The sequence below is a fragment of the Schistocerca cancellata genome, chromosome 5, assembly GCF_023864275.1.
Source record: "Schistocerca cancellata isolate TAMUIC-IGC-003103 chromosome 5, iqSchCanc2.1, whole genome shotgun sequence".
NCBI lineage: Eukaryota > Metazoa > Arthropoda > Insecta > Orthoptera > Acrididae > Schistocerca > Schistocerca cancellata.
In genome coordinates this window covers 389,864,588-389,883,319 of record NC_064630.1, presented here as the reverse complement: position 1 = coordinate 389,883,319, position 18,732 = coordinate 389,864,588, and the positions used below count along the sequence as shown (strand labels likewise).

General features: G+C 37.9%; 1 protein-coding gene across 2 annotated transcripts in view; it reads right to left on the bottom strand.

Moving 5' to 3' along the window:
• The window catches only part of LOC126188028 (armadillo-like helical domain-containing protein 3), a 128,640-nt gene that overhangs the window by 80,890 nt on the left and 29,018 nt on the right, over positions 1 to 18,732 (bottom strand). For both annotated transcript variants that reach the window (XM_049929449.1, XM_049929450.1), the window contains exons 4-8: positions 14,599 to 14,739; positions 14,288 to 14,429; positions 11,141 to 11,274; positions 10,896 to 11,051; positions 9,063 to 9,211 (exon numbers count right to left, since the gene is read on the bottom strand). In XM_049929449.1, the coding sequence (XP_049785406.1) occupies positions 9,063 to 9,211; positions 10,896 to 11,051; positions 11,141 to 11,274; positions 14,288 to 14,429; positions 14,599 to 14,739 (722 nt within the window). The remainder of the gene's footprint in view (positions 1 to 9,062; positions 9,212 to 10,895; positions 11,052 to 11,140; positions 11,275 to 14,287; positions 14,430 to 14,598; positions 14,740 to 18,732) is intronic.

Below are 18,732 nucleotides of genomic sequence, written 5' to 3'. Positions count from 1 at the left end.
CAAATGTCAGGGGCTTCAAGGACTTATAAATCATCTTGGACTCACCTTACGGTAGCTGTCATGTGGTTTTAATCTCCTGTACCTTCTGTTCTTCAAACAAATCACAGCAGTCCCTACTTCAAACAGGGTGAGCCCCAGAGCAATTCACACACTTCGGAGGAGATGAACATTCAATTCCTTTGTGGGCAGCCTTACCACATTTTCCACAAATGGCTTCTCTTTACATTCAAGAGTGGTGTGCCCAAACTGCTGGCATTTGAAACAGAGCATTGGGTTGGAGACACAGGGTCACATGGTCAAGCAAAGAAAACCTGCCTTAATATGTTCTGTGAGTTTTCTGCTATTAAAAGTGAGGATGAACAAGTCGGATGTAATCGGATCGCCTTCCACCCTTTTTATTATATTCTGCACATCTACAATGCCTCCTGAGGCCATTCAGCTATTACTGTATTTACTCGAATCTAAGCCCGCACCTGGAAAAAAAAAAAAAAAACCGAATCTAAGCCGCACCTGAAATTTGAGACTCGAAATACAAGGGGAGAGAAAAGGTTTAGGCTGCACTTCCAAATTGAAACAAAGTTGGTCCATTGTAATATGAGACGCAATTTAGGTCAAATGAATGACGATGCAGCTACAGTAGTTTGGTTCAAGTCGTAAGCTTAGCAGTTAAGCTTTACCAGGTAGCCATTGCTATGCGTCAGGCGCTCCATTGGTATTTATACAGATACCCTTCCTTTTTCACATGCTTCGTCTGGTTTGAATTGATTGCTTATTTTTCTTTGATCTAAGTGCCATTCTCTTTGTTATAGGTGTTTACGTCACTCTAAGCTGAAAATGCTGTGTCATCCATTGTTTGCCGCATTCTGATAATGAGTGTTTACGGCCTGTCGCCACTCGCGACATGGCTTGCTCTTGTGCGCGCTACCGCCGCTTCAAAAAAAAAAAAAAAAGACGAATCGTCTCATTGTCTCATTAGCGAAACAATGGCAAGAGACTGCTATTTGTTGTTTCTTACACTGCTGCTTTCTTTGATAATGAACAACAAGAACCAAATAATAGACTGCGTGTGATAGAAGATGTTGTGAAGAAGAGTTAAGCGAAAATTTTTCTCCGTTTGCAAATCTTTGCAGACGCCTCTTTAGCACATTACATTCTGCACAGGAATTAGAGTTATCTTAGATTTAAAAATCTAGTCAGTTGTCGGGCTTCATTTCTGACTGTATCACTATTTAGCGTAAGAATAATACGAATATAAACATGGCATGATATGTATATTCTTCCGCGTTTGCTGTCGTCTCACTCTAGTTTCGTAGTTTATTAGGCAGACAGGATTTAAATGAGATAGCAGCAAACACGAAAGAATACATGGCAAAATGTTTATATACATATTATTCTTATGGTGAAGAGAATACTGCCTGTGATTCACAATTCATAAAAGTTCCTATTAACAACCATCTCTTGTCACAGGTAGGAAAAAATTCAGAACGTAGAGTTGGCCATATTGACAAACATCCCAAACAGTCTTGCAAGTCGGATTTTTGTAGTACATTGAAAGGCTGCTACATATGAAGATGAACAATACGGAATTTGTATTTACTTCGTTGGATAATGTATGAAAATGCAGTGGTCGAAACTCGGGGCGGAGAATAAAGCTCGTCTTCCACTATTTTTTTTAAATTTATTTACTGATGCAGAGGTTTTGGCGCCAGTATTTATCTTTGTGCCTGCAAAGCATGCCTGTGTAGCGCTACATATATTTGAAGGCAGAAGTTAGTTGTGGCGGCACCTGCCAACATTTACAGAACTTCCGCAACTTTGCACTCGATTATAAGCCACAGGCGGTTTTTGGATTACAAAAACCGGAAAAAAAGTGCAGCTTAGATTCGAGTAAGTACGGTAGGTCTTCTTTGGGGATGTCCACCAGGTCTCCCTATGTCACAACACCTTTACTATAGTGTAATGTGGCGTGGAGCTCAGTCTCAATGGCATATTCCCCAAGGATTTTGGCCTTTTGCAGGTTTGTCTCTTGTTGGGATCTTGATATCTCCACCAAGTGTCCTGTTCCATAACCACTTAAATGATTTTAACGTACCTGCAATCCCCTTGAAATCCTTTTGAATGTAAAAATGTAGACTCGTCATTTCTGAAAGTATTTGTATGGAGTGTAGCCATGTATGGAAGTGAAACATGGACGATAAATAGTTTGGACAAGAAGAGAATAGAAGCTTTCGAAATGTGGTGCTACAGAAGAATGATGAAGATTAGACCGGTAGATCACATAACTAATGAGCAGGTATTGAATAGAATTGGGGAGAAGAGAAATTTGTGGCACAACTTGATTAGAAGAAGGGATCGGTTGGTAGGTCATGTTCTGAGGCATCAAGGGACCACCAATTCAGTATTGGAGAGCAGCGTGGAGAGTAAAACTCACAGAGGGAGATCAAGCAGATTTGGAAGGATGTAGGTTGCAGTAAGTACTGGGAGATGAAGCAGCTTGCACAGGATACATTAGTGTGGAGAGCTGCATCAAACCAGTCTCTGGACTGAAGGCCACAATAACAACGCGTAGCAAGGTGACACTTTGTCAAAACTTCCTTTTTTTTTTTTTTTTTGAACCAATAAAAACACACTCTGGTAAGCAGCATGCATTCTGTTACTAAACACACTAGAATGCTTGACTATCCCTGAATCTGGAAGATTGGCTACATGGGCTCTCTTATTGGATTGGGTGTTAGTACTTACTAGTGATCCACCCATTCAACCAGGAGGTGGAAGAGAAAACTTTGCAGGTTCCATCTCAGTCCCACAAGCAGCTAGGGAAATAAAAGTCCACCTAGGCAGAGCCCAGCGTGCCTATGTAAGCCTTATACAACTTAGGTATGGCAGGTTCCACAGAGATTGCCCGCTAACGACTGTTCCACCTCAACAGCCACGCATCTCATCAGCACATGGTACAACTTGAGACTGAGTGTTTCCTTACAGAGGTTTTTATCATCCTCACAATCCAGACATTCAAGCCAAGATCCGCATTCCCTGTGACACACAACATTCCAGTCGTGCCTTACAGTGGTCACTGAAGTACGCCCAGAGCTTATGGTGACAGGGAACTGGGAGCGCTTATCGGTCACCTGCTCAGAAACCCAGGGTCGCCACACTCATACTCAGCAAATGAATGCTGAGCCCCTGAGAGCTCTTCACATCCTTCACATTCAAGACATTATTATACTATTCCTACAAACAACCATGGTCTAACTGTCATTAAGATATTTGTTCTACAACACAATGCTTAATTTCCTCAGTATCTATTAATCAAAATTACAATTCTTATAGCTGGCCAACACAAAAACTGAAAATAGTAGCTTTCTACAGTTCAGCTTCCTACTTATTTAATTTACTGCACACATTTCATCAGCAGTAATGTTTGAGAGTTTCACATCTCCAATAAAGCTGATAGAAGAAAGATATCAAACTCCTTTGAAGATAGGTTTCTAGGACTGAAGCCAGTGGGATCAATTACTTAACATGTCTTATGAAAATGTTCTGTTCACACATGCATCATAGATAGATAAGTTACATTCATATAAGGAAGTGATAATGGCATCTACAGAGCATGACTATCAAAAGCAGCAACACTTTTATCGACATATGTCATTATAATGGAACTGCCACAAGAGCAAAATACTCTCCATATAAATTGTGCAAATACTTGATGGTGTTGTTTATTGCAGTATTCAGAATTATTTTAATATTCAGAATTATTTTAAAAAGCCTGCAGCAGTATCAAATATATTCTAGGAATGACAAAATTTCAAGACAACTTGCTAATTATGAAGTAATTACAAGAAAAGCAACACAAGTTTCATTCACAACAGCAGAATGATGCGTTTGAAGAAGATTTAGTCTTCTACAAAAATATATACTCTGAAAACCATACTCTATTTTCTAGAAGCTGTTTAAGCTCTAGAAACACAATGACTAAATAAAAGATATATAGCAGACACATTAGCTGAGTGCTGAAATAGACAGCAGTTCTAAATTTCTGTAAATCTGCACTAGATACCAACACCGCATGCACGCACAGAAGAGAGTACTCCGACTGCCTTCTGCTTGTTATTGGATATGTTTAACTGTTACTGTAGACAACCGTGGCCAGTAGCTAATTTCAAGTTTTCATATTGGAGATTTTGTACACTTTTCAGTGGAAGAATTTTCATAACTGCAGTAACTAAACAAAAGCAATATTTAGTGCTGGCAGGCTTTCCTTTATACAAGCTGTTTGTGAAAGGCACTGAATGCTTTGTATTCTAGAAATCAATTGGACAAAACAAGCTTTAAGCAGCCTAATTCGGTGTATAGTGGGGAAAGGTGTCTGAACAAAGCCTCACGACCTGTTGTTTCATGATAAGTTACATTGTCAAACAATGGAAATTCCAGGTAGGACTATCAACAATGTAGGAAAAGACAGATTGCTACTTCCTGTACAGACAACACACTAAGCTATAGATAGGTCCAATTAAAAGACATTTACATATAAGCTTTCGGCCACAGCCTTCATCAGAAAGAGAGAGACACGCACCATTCATTCACAAAACCAAGCACACCTCATGCACACGCGACTGCCAACTCCGGCAGCTCGGGCACAAAAGATTCTCACCCGCACTGGTGGAGTTGGCAGTCATGTGTGCATGAGGTGTGCTTGCTTGTGTGAAAGACTGGTGGGTGTGTCTCTCTTTTCATGACAAAGGCTGTGGATGAAAGCTATTGTGAAAGTGTCTTTTAATTACACCTGTCTGCAACTTAGCATGTTAACTTTGCCTTAGGTAGCAATCTACATTTTCACACATTGTCGTTATTTCTGAACAAATATGAACATATCTTTACATGTGTGATTTTCAATTTGTACACATAGCACATTAATAGATGAAAATTTACACCTTATTTGATCACATCTTTTGATTTATTTCAGCATGCCAGAAAGAAAAAACTATTTAGCTTTTTGTTATCACTGTGCTGCCCTAATCTTAAGGATTACACACACTGCCAAGGCAACAGCTCCAAAAACAACTGTGTTCTCCACGTGGAAGCACTGTAGAAACGTAAATATAGACAATCATATGGTTTTGCAACCAAGTTCCATAATATAAATGAATAGTCAAGTCCCATAATTAAAATCAGTAATAATATAATTCCCTGATCACGACACAAGAGAATAACAATTGCTTCATAAACAAATAAATACATAAATAATAATAATAATATAAAACAATTACTTAACTAATAGGAACTTTGTACTCTCAAATCTTTTTACTCTGACTAAACGAATTTTCAAGAAAGCAGACACTCCCCTTCAAATTTCTCACATTATTGTCTTCTAGTGCACATGCACAGATTCACACCAGGAATATCCTATATGTATCGTGTAATCGGGTGGTGTGAACCAGTCTGCCGTTCGAAACATGTATGCTTAGGGTGCGGCTGCAGAGGTGGACACCTGAGGTGCATCATGTAATATGGTCTTCAACAGGAAAATTGCACTGTTATATCGGCAAGCCACTGTCAGCAGGGTTGGATTGTAACTCTACAACCTGTGTTGTGTGGGTGATAGCATACTAAAGTTATGTGTGTTTTCACAAATGACCATGAAAATGGAAGGATGAAACCTCTTGTTGGAGCATAGCCTAATCCTTAGGGACAGGAAAATTTCACAAAATGATAAGTGTGGAAAATAAATAAAAAATTGGTGTTTTTTAGCAAAATAATGCAAAACTGATGATTTTTATGAAACATCATGCACTTTGACATCTTCCCATGTAAAAAATTGTCATAAATCTGACAGCAAAAGTTTACCGATTTTCATAACTGATGGCTGTTGAACGATGAAATTGCCTTCTGCCTTCTTTTTTCTGCAAGGATTAGGTACATGTATAATCCTCAAATAACAGTTCAATTACCACATAAGCAATAAGAGCAAAAAAAGTACATAGAATCCGGTAGAAAAGTAACATCAAACCTGACAAAAATCGCATTGAGTTTGGCAAAAAAAAGGCACAGGATCTGGCAAAATATAAGACCAAATTCAGCAAAAAATTTCACTGAGATTGGAAAAAATAAACACCAAAAAGAGAAATTTTATAGCGCCAAAATTGGCAATAAAGAGTGCAGATGGGAAAATAACATGATTTGGTAAAAAATAGCACCAAACCTGGCAAAATATACCATCAAAATTGGCAAAAAACACGTTCAAGATTGTAAAAAAGGCCACTGAATATGACAAAAAGAGACAAAAAATGGCAAAAAAGAATACCAAATTTGGTAAACAAAGTTTGCCACATTTGGCACAAAATTTGCAAAACAATAGCACCAAAGTTTGAAAAAAATAACACTGAAATTGGAAAAAGATAACATGGCAGAGGAAAAAATAACATCAAAATAGACAACAAAACAGCACTGAATTTTACAAAAATAACACCAAAATTGGCAAAAAATTGCACTGAAACACACAAAAATAAACACTGAATTTGGCCATAAAACACAATTTTTTCCTGTCCTACTAATCTACCTTTTGAATATCAGCAAGTGTGGGTGAAGCTTCACTTGCCCATATGAAAAAATGGTTCAATACCAATGATTCCATGCCTCGCACTGTATGAGAAACTGTTAAAAAAAAAAAAGTACCAAAATCACCTTACCTATGGACATGTGTAATCAGATAAATAGCTACCGTATTTACTCGAATCTAAGCCGCACTTTTTATCCGGTTTTCGTAATCCAAAAAACCGCCTGCGGCTTAGAATCGAGTGCAAAGCAAGCAGAAGTTATGAAAAATGTCGGTACACGCCGCCACAACTAACTTCTGCCGCCGAATATATGTAGCGCTACGCAGGCATGTTTTGTAGGCACAAGGATAAATACTGGCGCCAAAATCTCAGCGTCAGTAAATAAATTAAAAAAAAAAGTGGAAGACGAGCTTTTTTTTCTCCGCCGCGAGTTTCAACCACTGCATTTTCATACATTATCCAGCAAAGTAAATACAAATTCCGTATTGTTCATCTTCGAATGTAGCACAATTTCAGTGTACTACGAAAATCTGACTGGTAAGACTGTTTGGGATGTTTGTCAATATGGCCAACTCTACGTTAGTACGTTCTGAATTTTTTCCTATCTGTGAGAAGAGATGGTTGCTAATAGGAACCTGATGAAATTTGAATCATATACAGTATTCTCTTCACCATAAGAATTATACGAATATAAACATTTTGCCATGTATTCTTTCGTGTTTGCTGCTATCTCATTTAAATCCTGTCTGCCTAATAAACTACGAAACTAGAGTGAGACAACAGCAAACGCGGAAGAATATACGTATCGTGTCATGTTTATATTCGTATTATTCTTATGCCTAATAGTGATACAGTCAGAAATGAAGCACGGCAAGTGACTAGATTTTTAAATCTAAAATGACTCTAATTTCTGTGCAGAATTTGATGTAATAAAGAAGCGACCGCAAAGATTTTCTAACGGAGAAAAATTTTCGCCTAACTTTCGTTCAGAACATGTTCTATCATACGCAGTCTATTATTTGATTCTTGTTGATCATTATCAAAGAAAGCAGCAGTGTAAGTAACAACAAATTGCGGTCTCTTGCCATTGTTTCGCTAATGAGACGATTCCTCTTTTTTTTTTTTTTTTTAATTGTACGCGGCGGTAGCGCGCACAAAAGCAAGCCGTGCCGCGAGCCGCGACAGGCCGTAAACACGCACTATCAGAATGTGACAAACAATGCATGACACAGTGCAGTAATGCATTTTCAGCTTAAGAGTGACGCAAACACCTATAACAAAGAAAACGGCAATTATCAGATCAAAGCAAAATAAGCAATCGATTCAAACCAGACGAAGCACGTGAAAAAGGAAGGGCACCCATATAAATACGGACGGAGCGCCTGACGCATAGCAATGGCTACGTGGTAAAGCTTAACTGCTAAGCTTAGACTCGAACCAAACTACTGTAGCTGTATCGTCATTCATTCGACCTAAATTGTGTCTCATATTACAATGGACAAACTTTGTTTCGGTTTGGAGGTGCGGCCTAAAACTTTTCTCTCCCCTTGAATTTCGAGTCTCAAATTTTAGGTGCGGCTTAGATTCGGGAATTTTTTTTCCTTTATTTCGAGTCTCATTTTTCAGGTGCGGCTTAGATTCGAGTGCGGCTTAGATTCGAGTAAATACGGTAATGAGAGGTCCAGATTAATGGTGAGGTCTATAACAAAAGAAGCAATACAGTTCTAGGGGGAATGGGAAGAGGAATTCTGCCTTATGCATGACACCTTTTTTCTGTTTTGTTTCACCCACACATATTTCAACACAATTTGTGCTATCTTCAGTGGGTTCTGTCAAAAAAAAGAGGGACCCACATGTTTCAGCACAAAATGTGCTGAAACATGTCTAGGTGAAACAAAACAGAAAAAAGGTGTCTTGCATAAGGTGGAATTCCTCTTCCCATTTCTAGCAACAACGGACATAACAAGAAGAACTGCAACACCACAAGATGATTGATACAGTTCTACATGTAAACTTTCATTAACATTAACTTGCTAAGATCATATTTGTTTTAGTGTGTTTACTGGCAAACATCATAAGAGGAGAAAAACTAATAAGTTTTTGACTACCCAATCCCAGAACTCATAATTTTTGCAGTCTTACACAGTTGAGCACAACTAAATAACAGGACAAGGAGACAGGAGGTAGCCAGCATAAACAAAAATGAAATGCATATAGAAAAACATCTACATTATTAGGTCATGTGTCAGAATCGCAATTTTGAATTATACCTATTGGTAGTTGCCACTCTACTACTCTCTTTTCATCCCCATCAAGAATTTCTATGATGTAACTTGACCCTTCTGAAGGATACTTACACTGTGTACATTAAGCATATACTGGATCTTTTCTTTTGTGTACACGTCAACAGATTATCACAGTCTTCCCTTTTACACAAATCAGTAACTGTGTAGCTTACATCAAATTGCAGAGTTTGTATCTTATTGTTCTATAATTTGAGCTTACCTGATTTGCTGCGTTCTTACACCCCCCTCTTCGGAAACAAACATATTTCCAACAATATTAGTGATAGATGAAAGCCAGCTACCAGACTGAGTTTCTGCATGCTGTGCTTGGAATTGTCTGCAGAAGTCCGTTAAGCACGCTGTAATGACCTGTAAAAAAATTGCAGGCCTTCAACAATGTGCCCAAAAAAGAAGCAGTAACTATATCATTATTATTTAATAAATGGAATATGATTACAGAACGAAATAATGAAACTTGCTGATATTCTTTGGAATAAAAGTGAATTACTGTGAGCCACACAGTGGCTTCTTCTTCTTCTTACTATTATTATTATTATTATTATTATTATCATCATCATCATCATTATTATTCCAATTTCAAAAAAGAGTAAAGAATGATTATGATATGGAATTAGATGCACCCACCAAAGTCGACAACGATGAAAGAGAATTTAAGGGGGATAATAATATTATGTGGTGGGAAGGAAATGACACGAAACTAAAAATTATTGGAGACTGTGGATGTGGGGAAAGAAATCACAGGAGATAAGGCTGAGACAAGTTGTGATAGATTTCCACTAGTTGTAACTAATGTCATCTTGCAAAGTCACAACAGTAAAATGTCTACTTGGAAGAAACCAGAAGACACTGTAGAAGTTTGTTTCACAACAATGACAGAAAGGGAGATATGAACCACATAATGAACTAGGATGACAACAACATGCAAATACTAATTTCAAACAGGAACTAGCAGTGACAAATGGGGGCTGAAATTCAGAAGATATAATCAGAGACGCTCTGCAAACCTAGAACCAGTGTCTAATTCATGTGGTGAAAAAGAAGATAATGAGAAATAAAATGGGGGAAAAACAAACATGACAGTACACGTGAAATATGACAAATTAAAGAAGATTTACTTGAAGCTGAAAATCTCTGAGACAACAAATATTGCAATAAGCAAATTAAGCAGAGAAATGGCAAAATGGAAGTTGATTTTCTTTTTAATCACTAAGTAGCGGCATATTTTCATATATAGGGGGTGATCAAAGAGTTTCCATTCGAAGGTGGTACAGTCCAGAATCAGTATGCCAAACAGGCAAAATCACTGTGAGCACTGAGCCAATCATTCCACTGAAGCACCGGGTTGAAGAAGTCTATTAGACATTGTGTCCTGCTGCATGAAGAATTCTCTAACTGCCTGCTGCACATCCTTATCAGACAGAAAACATTGAACCTACAAGGCGTTTTTTAGGGAACCGAAAGAGCAATAACCACATGGGGAGAGATCAGGACTCTAGGGCGGGTGCTTGGGCATCTCCCACTTGAGTTGGTGTAACTTCTGAGTAACTCTCGGATTGAATGACATCTTGTGCTGAACTGCGATCGGCACAGAACTTTGTGCACCATTCCACAACAGCAGTTTTCGACAGACATGTTGCCACACACAGAGTCTTCATTTTTCAATGGATGCCCACTGCTGCTTGTCCTTTGGCATCCCCCCCCCCCCCCCGCCAAAAAAAAAACAGCACTCTGGTCCTATTTGGATGCATTTGGTACTAGTTTCATCACAGTTCAAGTTTCCACATTTACTGTGCACACATCAGCATGACATGAATTCCATGCTAATCCCTTGCTTACATGTTGGTACTTATATACCTGTATCATGGTCGCACTATGTTACATATATGCTGCAGCAACATTCTCAAATGGAAACCTTTTGATTGCCCCTTATAAATGGACTAACAGAAGTAAAATTAATAATAATTGAGTTCTATACATTATTCATTTGCTATGTAACACATTATGTAATTATATTAACCAGTCAATTACAAACCTGTCCATAGCCATTAAGAGCTAATTCATCATCCAAGATTGAGAGCTTCACAATATATGGATTTGCTGCTTCATGCTTTCTGTAATTCACAAGCAATGTCAACAAGAGCACTGCATCATGGCCATGTTGGGCTCTTGTGCTAGGGTCACATAATAACTATAAATAAAAATTTGAAAATTTTTTAAAAGTCATTAAAATACAATAAAGTTGGGTATAATCATAAACAAAAACTTATCAAACATTACCTGAATCAAGGCTTCAAATATGCTGTTGATCATAACATATTCAAGGAGTGTATTTTGACTGACATTGTCCGTACCCGTGACAAGAACAAGCAACAGCTTCAGACAAAGGGCTTTAAGACTAGATGAGTAATCACCTAGAGTAAATAATAATTATTACTATTATAATAATGTCAGAAAAAAATTAATCTAATAAATGTTGTGATGTAATTCAGCCTAATGAACATTATGAACTCTCTGATACTGGTGGATATCAAACATTTCATTTGTGCAACAATAACCTCACGCAAAACTATTTCTGTACAGCTATTTCACATGAAACTATGTAAATATTATTACCACTAAACACAATCCCTGTTCTCTCATTTTGCAGGAAGAGTAACTCTAAGAGGGAGTTGTGTGAAGTCATTTGTATAGGGTAGACAAGTTTTGTATTTATGTGAGATATGTAGTTTATGGGAACAGATGGAAGTTATTTTTGTTTAAGTCGTTAAAGAATACAGAAATTGAAAAAAAACTGAATGTCTATTATTTCCATTAAACTTTTACATATGCAGTTTCAGATTTCTACACACACAAAAATCCTGAAACAATAATCACATTCTGAAGACAATGAAGCAAACATATAAAACAAGTTAAGTAGCAGATAAAAAACTAAACCAAGGTGTGCACATCCACTTTTAAAATTCCCCAAACTGATATACATCTGTAATCAGACTTGTCAATGGTGGCTTCACTTTTTACTGAAAGTGGCTTGTTATACTGCATAGAGATACACGAATGTGGTAAAGACATTTGGGCGTAGAAATAAGAGCTGTGATAAAAAACCGTTGTGTCTGATTCCATTATTTATATCACAGGAAATTCCACTGGAAGCAACAGACAAAGTTTAGTGTATAATGTCAATGAATCGTTTTGTTTTTAGTATTATTCAGCTGTGATATAACAATAATTCCTACGACACTTAAACAGTTAAAGCTAGATTGATTAATTTATGCTGTCAATTAAAACTTAGGAGAAATATAGACATGTAAAGAAAGTGTCCATGGGTAATAATACAAATGGAAAACAAAGTTCATATGAAGTTTCACAGGTGACAGATACTTATAAAAATGTTAGACACAGTTTTCAGTAAACTGGTAGACATATATAAAGGAATTCCAAATGAAGACAGATTGGCATCACTACACAGGGTTTTGAGTATAAAGATTATTTACAGACATTTAGCATACAATGGATTTCAGAGATTAGTGTGAATTCAACAACTACATTTTTACAATCTTTGTGGATTTCTTCACAGACCATGACAGGATCCACCTGATGAGCTAACAAAGTAATTGTCAGGGAACATGGAGTACAAAAGGGGTTAATGGGGATGTTAAGATTGTGCTTCAGGAATTTCATTAAAAGCTAAATGGAATTATGAAATTTGTCAATACAAATGGAAGAACACAGATGTCAGCATATGCAGATAATACTGCAGTCCTTTTGAAATATGGTAAATAAACCGTATTTACTCGAATCTAAGCTACACCTGAAAAATGAGACTCGAAATTCAAGGGGAGAGAAAAGTTTTAGGCCGCACCTCCAAATCGAAACAAAGTTGGTCCACTGCAATACAAGACAAAATTCAGGCCGAATGAATGACGATGCAGCTACAGTAGTTTGGTTCGAGTCGTAAGCTTGGCAGTTAAGCTTTACCAGGTAGCCATTGCTATGAGTCAGGCGCTCCGTCCGTATTTATACGGGTACCCTTCCTTTTCCACGTGCTTCGTCTGGTTTGAATTGATAACTTATTTTTCTTTGATCTGATAAGTGCCATTCTCTTTGTTATAGGTGTTTACGTCACTCTAAGCTGAAAATGCATTAGTGTACTGCGTCATGCATTGTTTGTCGCATTCTGATAATGAGTGTTTACGGCCTGTCGCCACTCGCGGCATGGCTTGCTTTTATGCGCGCTACCACCGCTTACTATTAAAAAAGAGAGAGAGAGAGAGAGAGAGAGAGAGAGAGAGAGAGAGAGAGAGAGAGAGAGGAATCGTCTCATTAGCGAAACAATGGCAAGAGACTGCTATTTGTTGTTACTTACACTGCTGCTTTCTTTGATAATGATCAACAAGAACCAAATAATAGACTGCGGATGATAGAAGATGTTCTGAACGACAGTATAGCGAAAATTTTTCTCCGTTTGAAAATCTTTGCAGATGCCTCTTTAGTACATTACATTCTGCACAGAAATTAGTCATCTTAGATTTAAAAATCTAGTCAATTGCCGTGCTTCAATTCTGACTGTATCACTATTAGGCATAAGAATAATACGAATATAAACATGAAATAAGGATATAAATATCCTTCCGCGTTTGCTGTTGTCTCACTCTAGTTTCATAGTTTATTAGGCAGACACGATTTAAATGAGATAGCAGCAAACACGAAAGAATACATGGCAAAATGTTTATATTCGCATTATTCTTATGGTGAACTGAATACTGCATGTGATTCACAATTCATAAAAGTTCCTACTAGCAACCATCTCTTCTCACAGGTAGGAAAAAATTCAGAACGTAGAGTTGGCCATATTGACTAACATCCCAGTCTTGCCAGTACGATTTTCGTTGTTCATTGAAATGCTGCTACATTCGAAGATTTACAATACGGAATTTGTATTTACTTCATTGGATAAAGTAGGAAATGCAGTGGTCGAAACTCGGGGCGGAGAAAAAAGCTCGTCTTCCACCCCGTTTTTTTTTTTTTCTTTTTTTTTTAATTTATTTACTGACACAGAGGTTTTGGCGCCAGTATTTATCTTTGTGCCTGCAAAGCATGCTTGTGTAGCGCTATATATTTGACGGCAGAAATTAGTTGTGGCGGCACCTACCAACATTTTGCAGAACTTCCGCGTACTCTGCACTCGATTCTAAGCCGCAGGCGGTTTTTTGGATTACAAAAACTGGAAAAAAAGTGCGGCTTAGATTCGAGTAAATACGGTAAGCTGGCATAGCTGACCACATCCTCCCCAAAAGTGATTCCCATGAAAAATCATCACAACTGTATATTAAATCTGTGACTATAAAACAAAGGAAGAGTTGTCTTTGTCATAACTACTGTGGAGATAACTTCTGAATGTATCAAAATTTACATTATTGGTCTTACCAATCAAAAAGTTATTGCAATGATCCAGTAGTGTTTGCATTAGCTGTTCAGCAGTTTCAAAACCCATGAGAACATTGATGACATCAATTCCATATTCTCCAGATGTTTTCTTGTATATACTGTGGATGACCGCACATAAAGTCTAAAAACAAATAATCACAATTTTTACAGCACTAGAATGAAATAATAAAAAAAGAGTATCTATTCTGGATTATGCTGAAGTATAAAGTACATCATCTATTATTATTATTATTATTATTATTATTATTATTATTATTATTATTCCTTCTCACAATATGACTGAAACAAACCTGTAGTGAGTAGACAACACGGATGTTATGTTCATGGTCTAATGTTGCAATGCACTTTTGAAAAAGTGTATTTATATTGTCTTTAAGTGCCACCAATTGCTCACCACTTAATTTTTGAATTTCAGCTTCTAAATGTGAAACCTGAAACAAAAATTGACCATATTTTACATGAACCATATTATGGGCTACAGTAGCTTCAGTTAAACTGACTACTGTCTTTTATTATGGGCAACCAACAAACACCAGTTCAATTATAGTACTGAAGAATCTCATGAAAAGAGCTTGGTGTTATTTGACAGTTTAGTTATGGAAAGCAGTATGCATTTAAAAGTCAATGAGCTATGAAAAGTATTACATACACACAGTAAGTGTTATGGAAAACAGTATACACCGTCACTGAGCTATGAAAAGTATTAAATATACAGAGTAGGACCAAGTAATGCAGCATTAGTAGCAAAGCACAACTAATTTTTTTGAAATGTGCGCAAGGTTCAACTTGTTGGTACTGTTACAGAGGAAACTTGTTTCCTTTGTTCCTTATCTACTAAGTAGCAGGAGGAAGTTAAGTGTATGTGAAGAAAATGGTTCAAATGGCTCTGAGCACTATGCGACTTAACTTCTGAGGTCATCAGTCGCCTAGAACTTAGAACTAATTAAACCTAACTAACCTAAGGACTTCACACACAGCCACGCCCGAGGCAGGATTCGAACCTGGAACCGTAGCGGTCGCTCGGCTCCAGACTGTAGCGCCTAGAACCGCATGGCCACTCCGGCCGGCCGTATGTGAAGATACAATCTACAAAACTAAAAATGTATCCAAGTCTAATGACTGGTTTGATGCGGCCTGCGACGAATTCCTTTCCTGTGCTAACCTCTTCATCTCAGAGTAGCACTTGCAACCTACATCCTCAATTATTTGCTTGACGTATTCCAATCTCTGTCTTCCTCTACAGTTTTTGCCCTCTACAGCTCCGTCTAGTACCATGGAAGTCATTCCCTCAAGTCTTAGCAGATGTCCTATCATCCTGTCCCTTCTCCTTATCAGTGTTTTCCACATATTCCTTTCCTCTCCGATTCTGCGTAGAACCTCCTCATTCCTTACCTTATCAGTCCACCTAATTTTCAACATTCGTCTGTAGCACCCCATCTCAAATGCTTCGATTCTCTTCTGTTCCGGTTTTCCCACAGTCCATGTTTCACCACCATACAATGCTGTACTCCAGACATACAACCTCAGAAATTTCTTCCTCAAATTAAGGCCGGTATTTGATATTAGTAGACTTCTCTTGGCCAGAAATGCCTTTTATGCCATAGCGAGTCTGCTTTTGATGTCCTCCTTGCTCCGTCCGTCATTGGTTATTTTACTGCCTAGGTAGCAGAATTCCTTAACTTCACTGACTTCGTGACCATCAATTCTGATGTTAAGTTTCTCGCTGTTCTCATTTCTACTACTTCTCATTACCTTCATCGTTCTCCGATTTACTCTCAAACCATACTGTGTACTCATTAGACTGTTCATTCCGTTCAGCAGATCATTTAATTCTACTTCACTTTCACTCAGGATAGCAATGTCATCAGCGAATCGTATCACTGATATCCTTTCACCTTGTATTTTAATTCCACTCCTGAACCTTTCTTTTATTTCCATCACTGCTTCCTCGATGTACAGATTGAAGAGTAGGGGCGAAAGACTACAGCCTTGTCTTACACCCTTCTTAATACGAGCACTTTGTTCTTGATCGTCCACTCTTATTATTCCCTCTTGGTTGTTGTACATATTGTACATGACCCGTCTCTTCCTATAGCTTACCCCTACTTTTTTCAGAATCTCGAACAGCTTGCACCATTTTATATCGTCGAACGCTTTTTCCAGGTCGACAAATCCTATGAAAGTGTCTTGATTTTTCTTTAGCCTTGCTTCGATTATTAGCCGTAACGTCAGAATTGCCTCTCTCGTCCCTTTACTTTTCTTAAAGCCAAACTGATCGTCACCTAGCGCATTCTCAATTTTCTTTTCCATTCTTCTGTATATTATTCTTGTAAGAAGCTTCAATGCATGAGCTGTTAAGCTGATTGTGCAATAATTCTCGCACTTGTCAGCTCTTGCCATCTTCGGAATTGTGTGGTAATGGAAAAAAAATAAAAAATTCATCATCAGAGTTAATAATGACTCCTCACTACAATTTGAGGTGGCAGAATTACTATCTCACTCCCCTCTCAATAAATCCACATAGGGCTATTACATGAAAATAGATATTAATAGACTAGTGGAAGTTAAAGGATTCTCAGCAAATTAGTGCATGAAAAGATATGGTTCATAAAGGAGCCCATACAATTCAATGTAGAGAGCCACTTGACAGCTCTAGTCAACAAAAGTGGGGTAGAGTTCAAGGAAGTGATTGTAATGGATTCTACACAAACTTTTGCCTATGAGCCCATAACAAGGCAGATCTTTTTGGGAAAAAAATTATGGAAATTACTGAACACAGTGATGTTGTGTCAGAATAAGCCATTGTGAGTGACATTTCATTAACTGCATCAACAGGCATAATATCTAAGTGAAGAGACTCATACAAAACACTTGTTATTGAGATCAATTGTGACAGTTAAAATAACAAACATGTTTCATGCGATTTCTAAATATGTGTTTGACTGATTTTTCTAGACTAACAGAAATATACTGAGGTACGAAGGGGGAAGTTAAATGCTTAACTTCCCATCAAGGAAATCATTACACATTACAGTCAAAGCACAAGCTATGGGCATATGGAAGAAAATCAGCTGTGTCCTTATCAAAGGCAATATCCCATCATCCACCTTCAATAGTCTAAGGAAGACATCTAAATGTGAATGGCTTGATTTGTATTTGAACTCTTAACTCTCCTGAAAGCTGCTGCTGCTGCTGCTGCTGCATCTTAACCACTGTGCCACCTCAGTCAGTAAAAATACCACAAACTGTGTAGCCTGATATGTTGGCAGACTGAGTAATGCCATAACTCACAGTCAAAGTTGAGGAACAGTTCATTTATCAGAAAAATAGCATCCTATTACCACAGCACCAGATCGAACTTTCTGCACTTGGCCATCCTAACCAGTACCATCTCTACTTGGGAAATGACGATGGAAGGAATTGGGGCCCATACATGGTAGTAAATGATGCACTCCTTCAAAAGGAATAGAAACTAAATGCTGTGATAATTAAAGTTATATACAAGCCACATAAAGACAAAAATTATCACATCACATAATGAAAGCAGTAGTGCTATTGAAAATAAGTGACTGGTGTGCAAAATATATGGACAAAAGTAACTTCTGCACAATCTGTCACTGCCAATTAACATAAATTGATGAAACTTGTACCACACATGGAAAGAACTGCTAAAATATAGCACAGAAGATAATTGAAAGAAATACACAATGAGATGAACAAAAATGACACTTTTATTCAAAGACAATAATTACAATGATGCCACTGAAATTTATGATGTTAGGATGTGTAATCACTGCAGATGGCAATACAATGTCCTTATGGCAGGGCATTCTATTTTTCCACCAGCACTGTTGACAACTGCTGGATGGTCACTAGAACATGTGGACATGCTGCAATACATCTCCTCAATGCATCCCATATGGGCTGATGGGATTTAAGTCATGGAGGAATTGGCAGGCTACTCCATTCACTGAATATCCTCTTACTCAACTGAGAGCCAAGTGCACTCCTGAGATGAGCATGCAGCCCCACTCCTCTTTGAACCAATCCCTATGCTCTTTGCATAATTGCAAATGATGCCTCTGAGGTGTGGGTGTCAATGGAACTCAACATACTGGTCATCTAGCAATGATATCAACCACATGCAGAATCTGTGCCACTGTGGAGCAAGAGATTGTGTGCCTTGCAGTTCTGTTAAATGTGGTTGTAATTGCACTCCCTGTATGATGTGAATCCCTTCTTGCCTACTGAACAATGTAGCAGTCATCTGCTGCTGCAGTTGACTGTTGATGACCACCTCCTCTTCTTAAGGCAGCAATACCTGTGGTTCGGAACACTCTCCATGCACATGAAACAATGTTGTGCACAGCAGCAAACTCCTGGGCTACAATTGTTACACTACACCCTTCATTCAGTTCCCGATG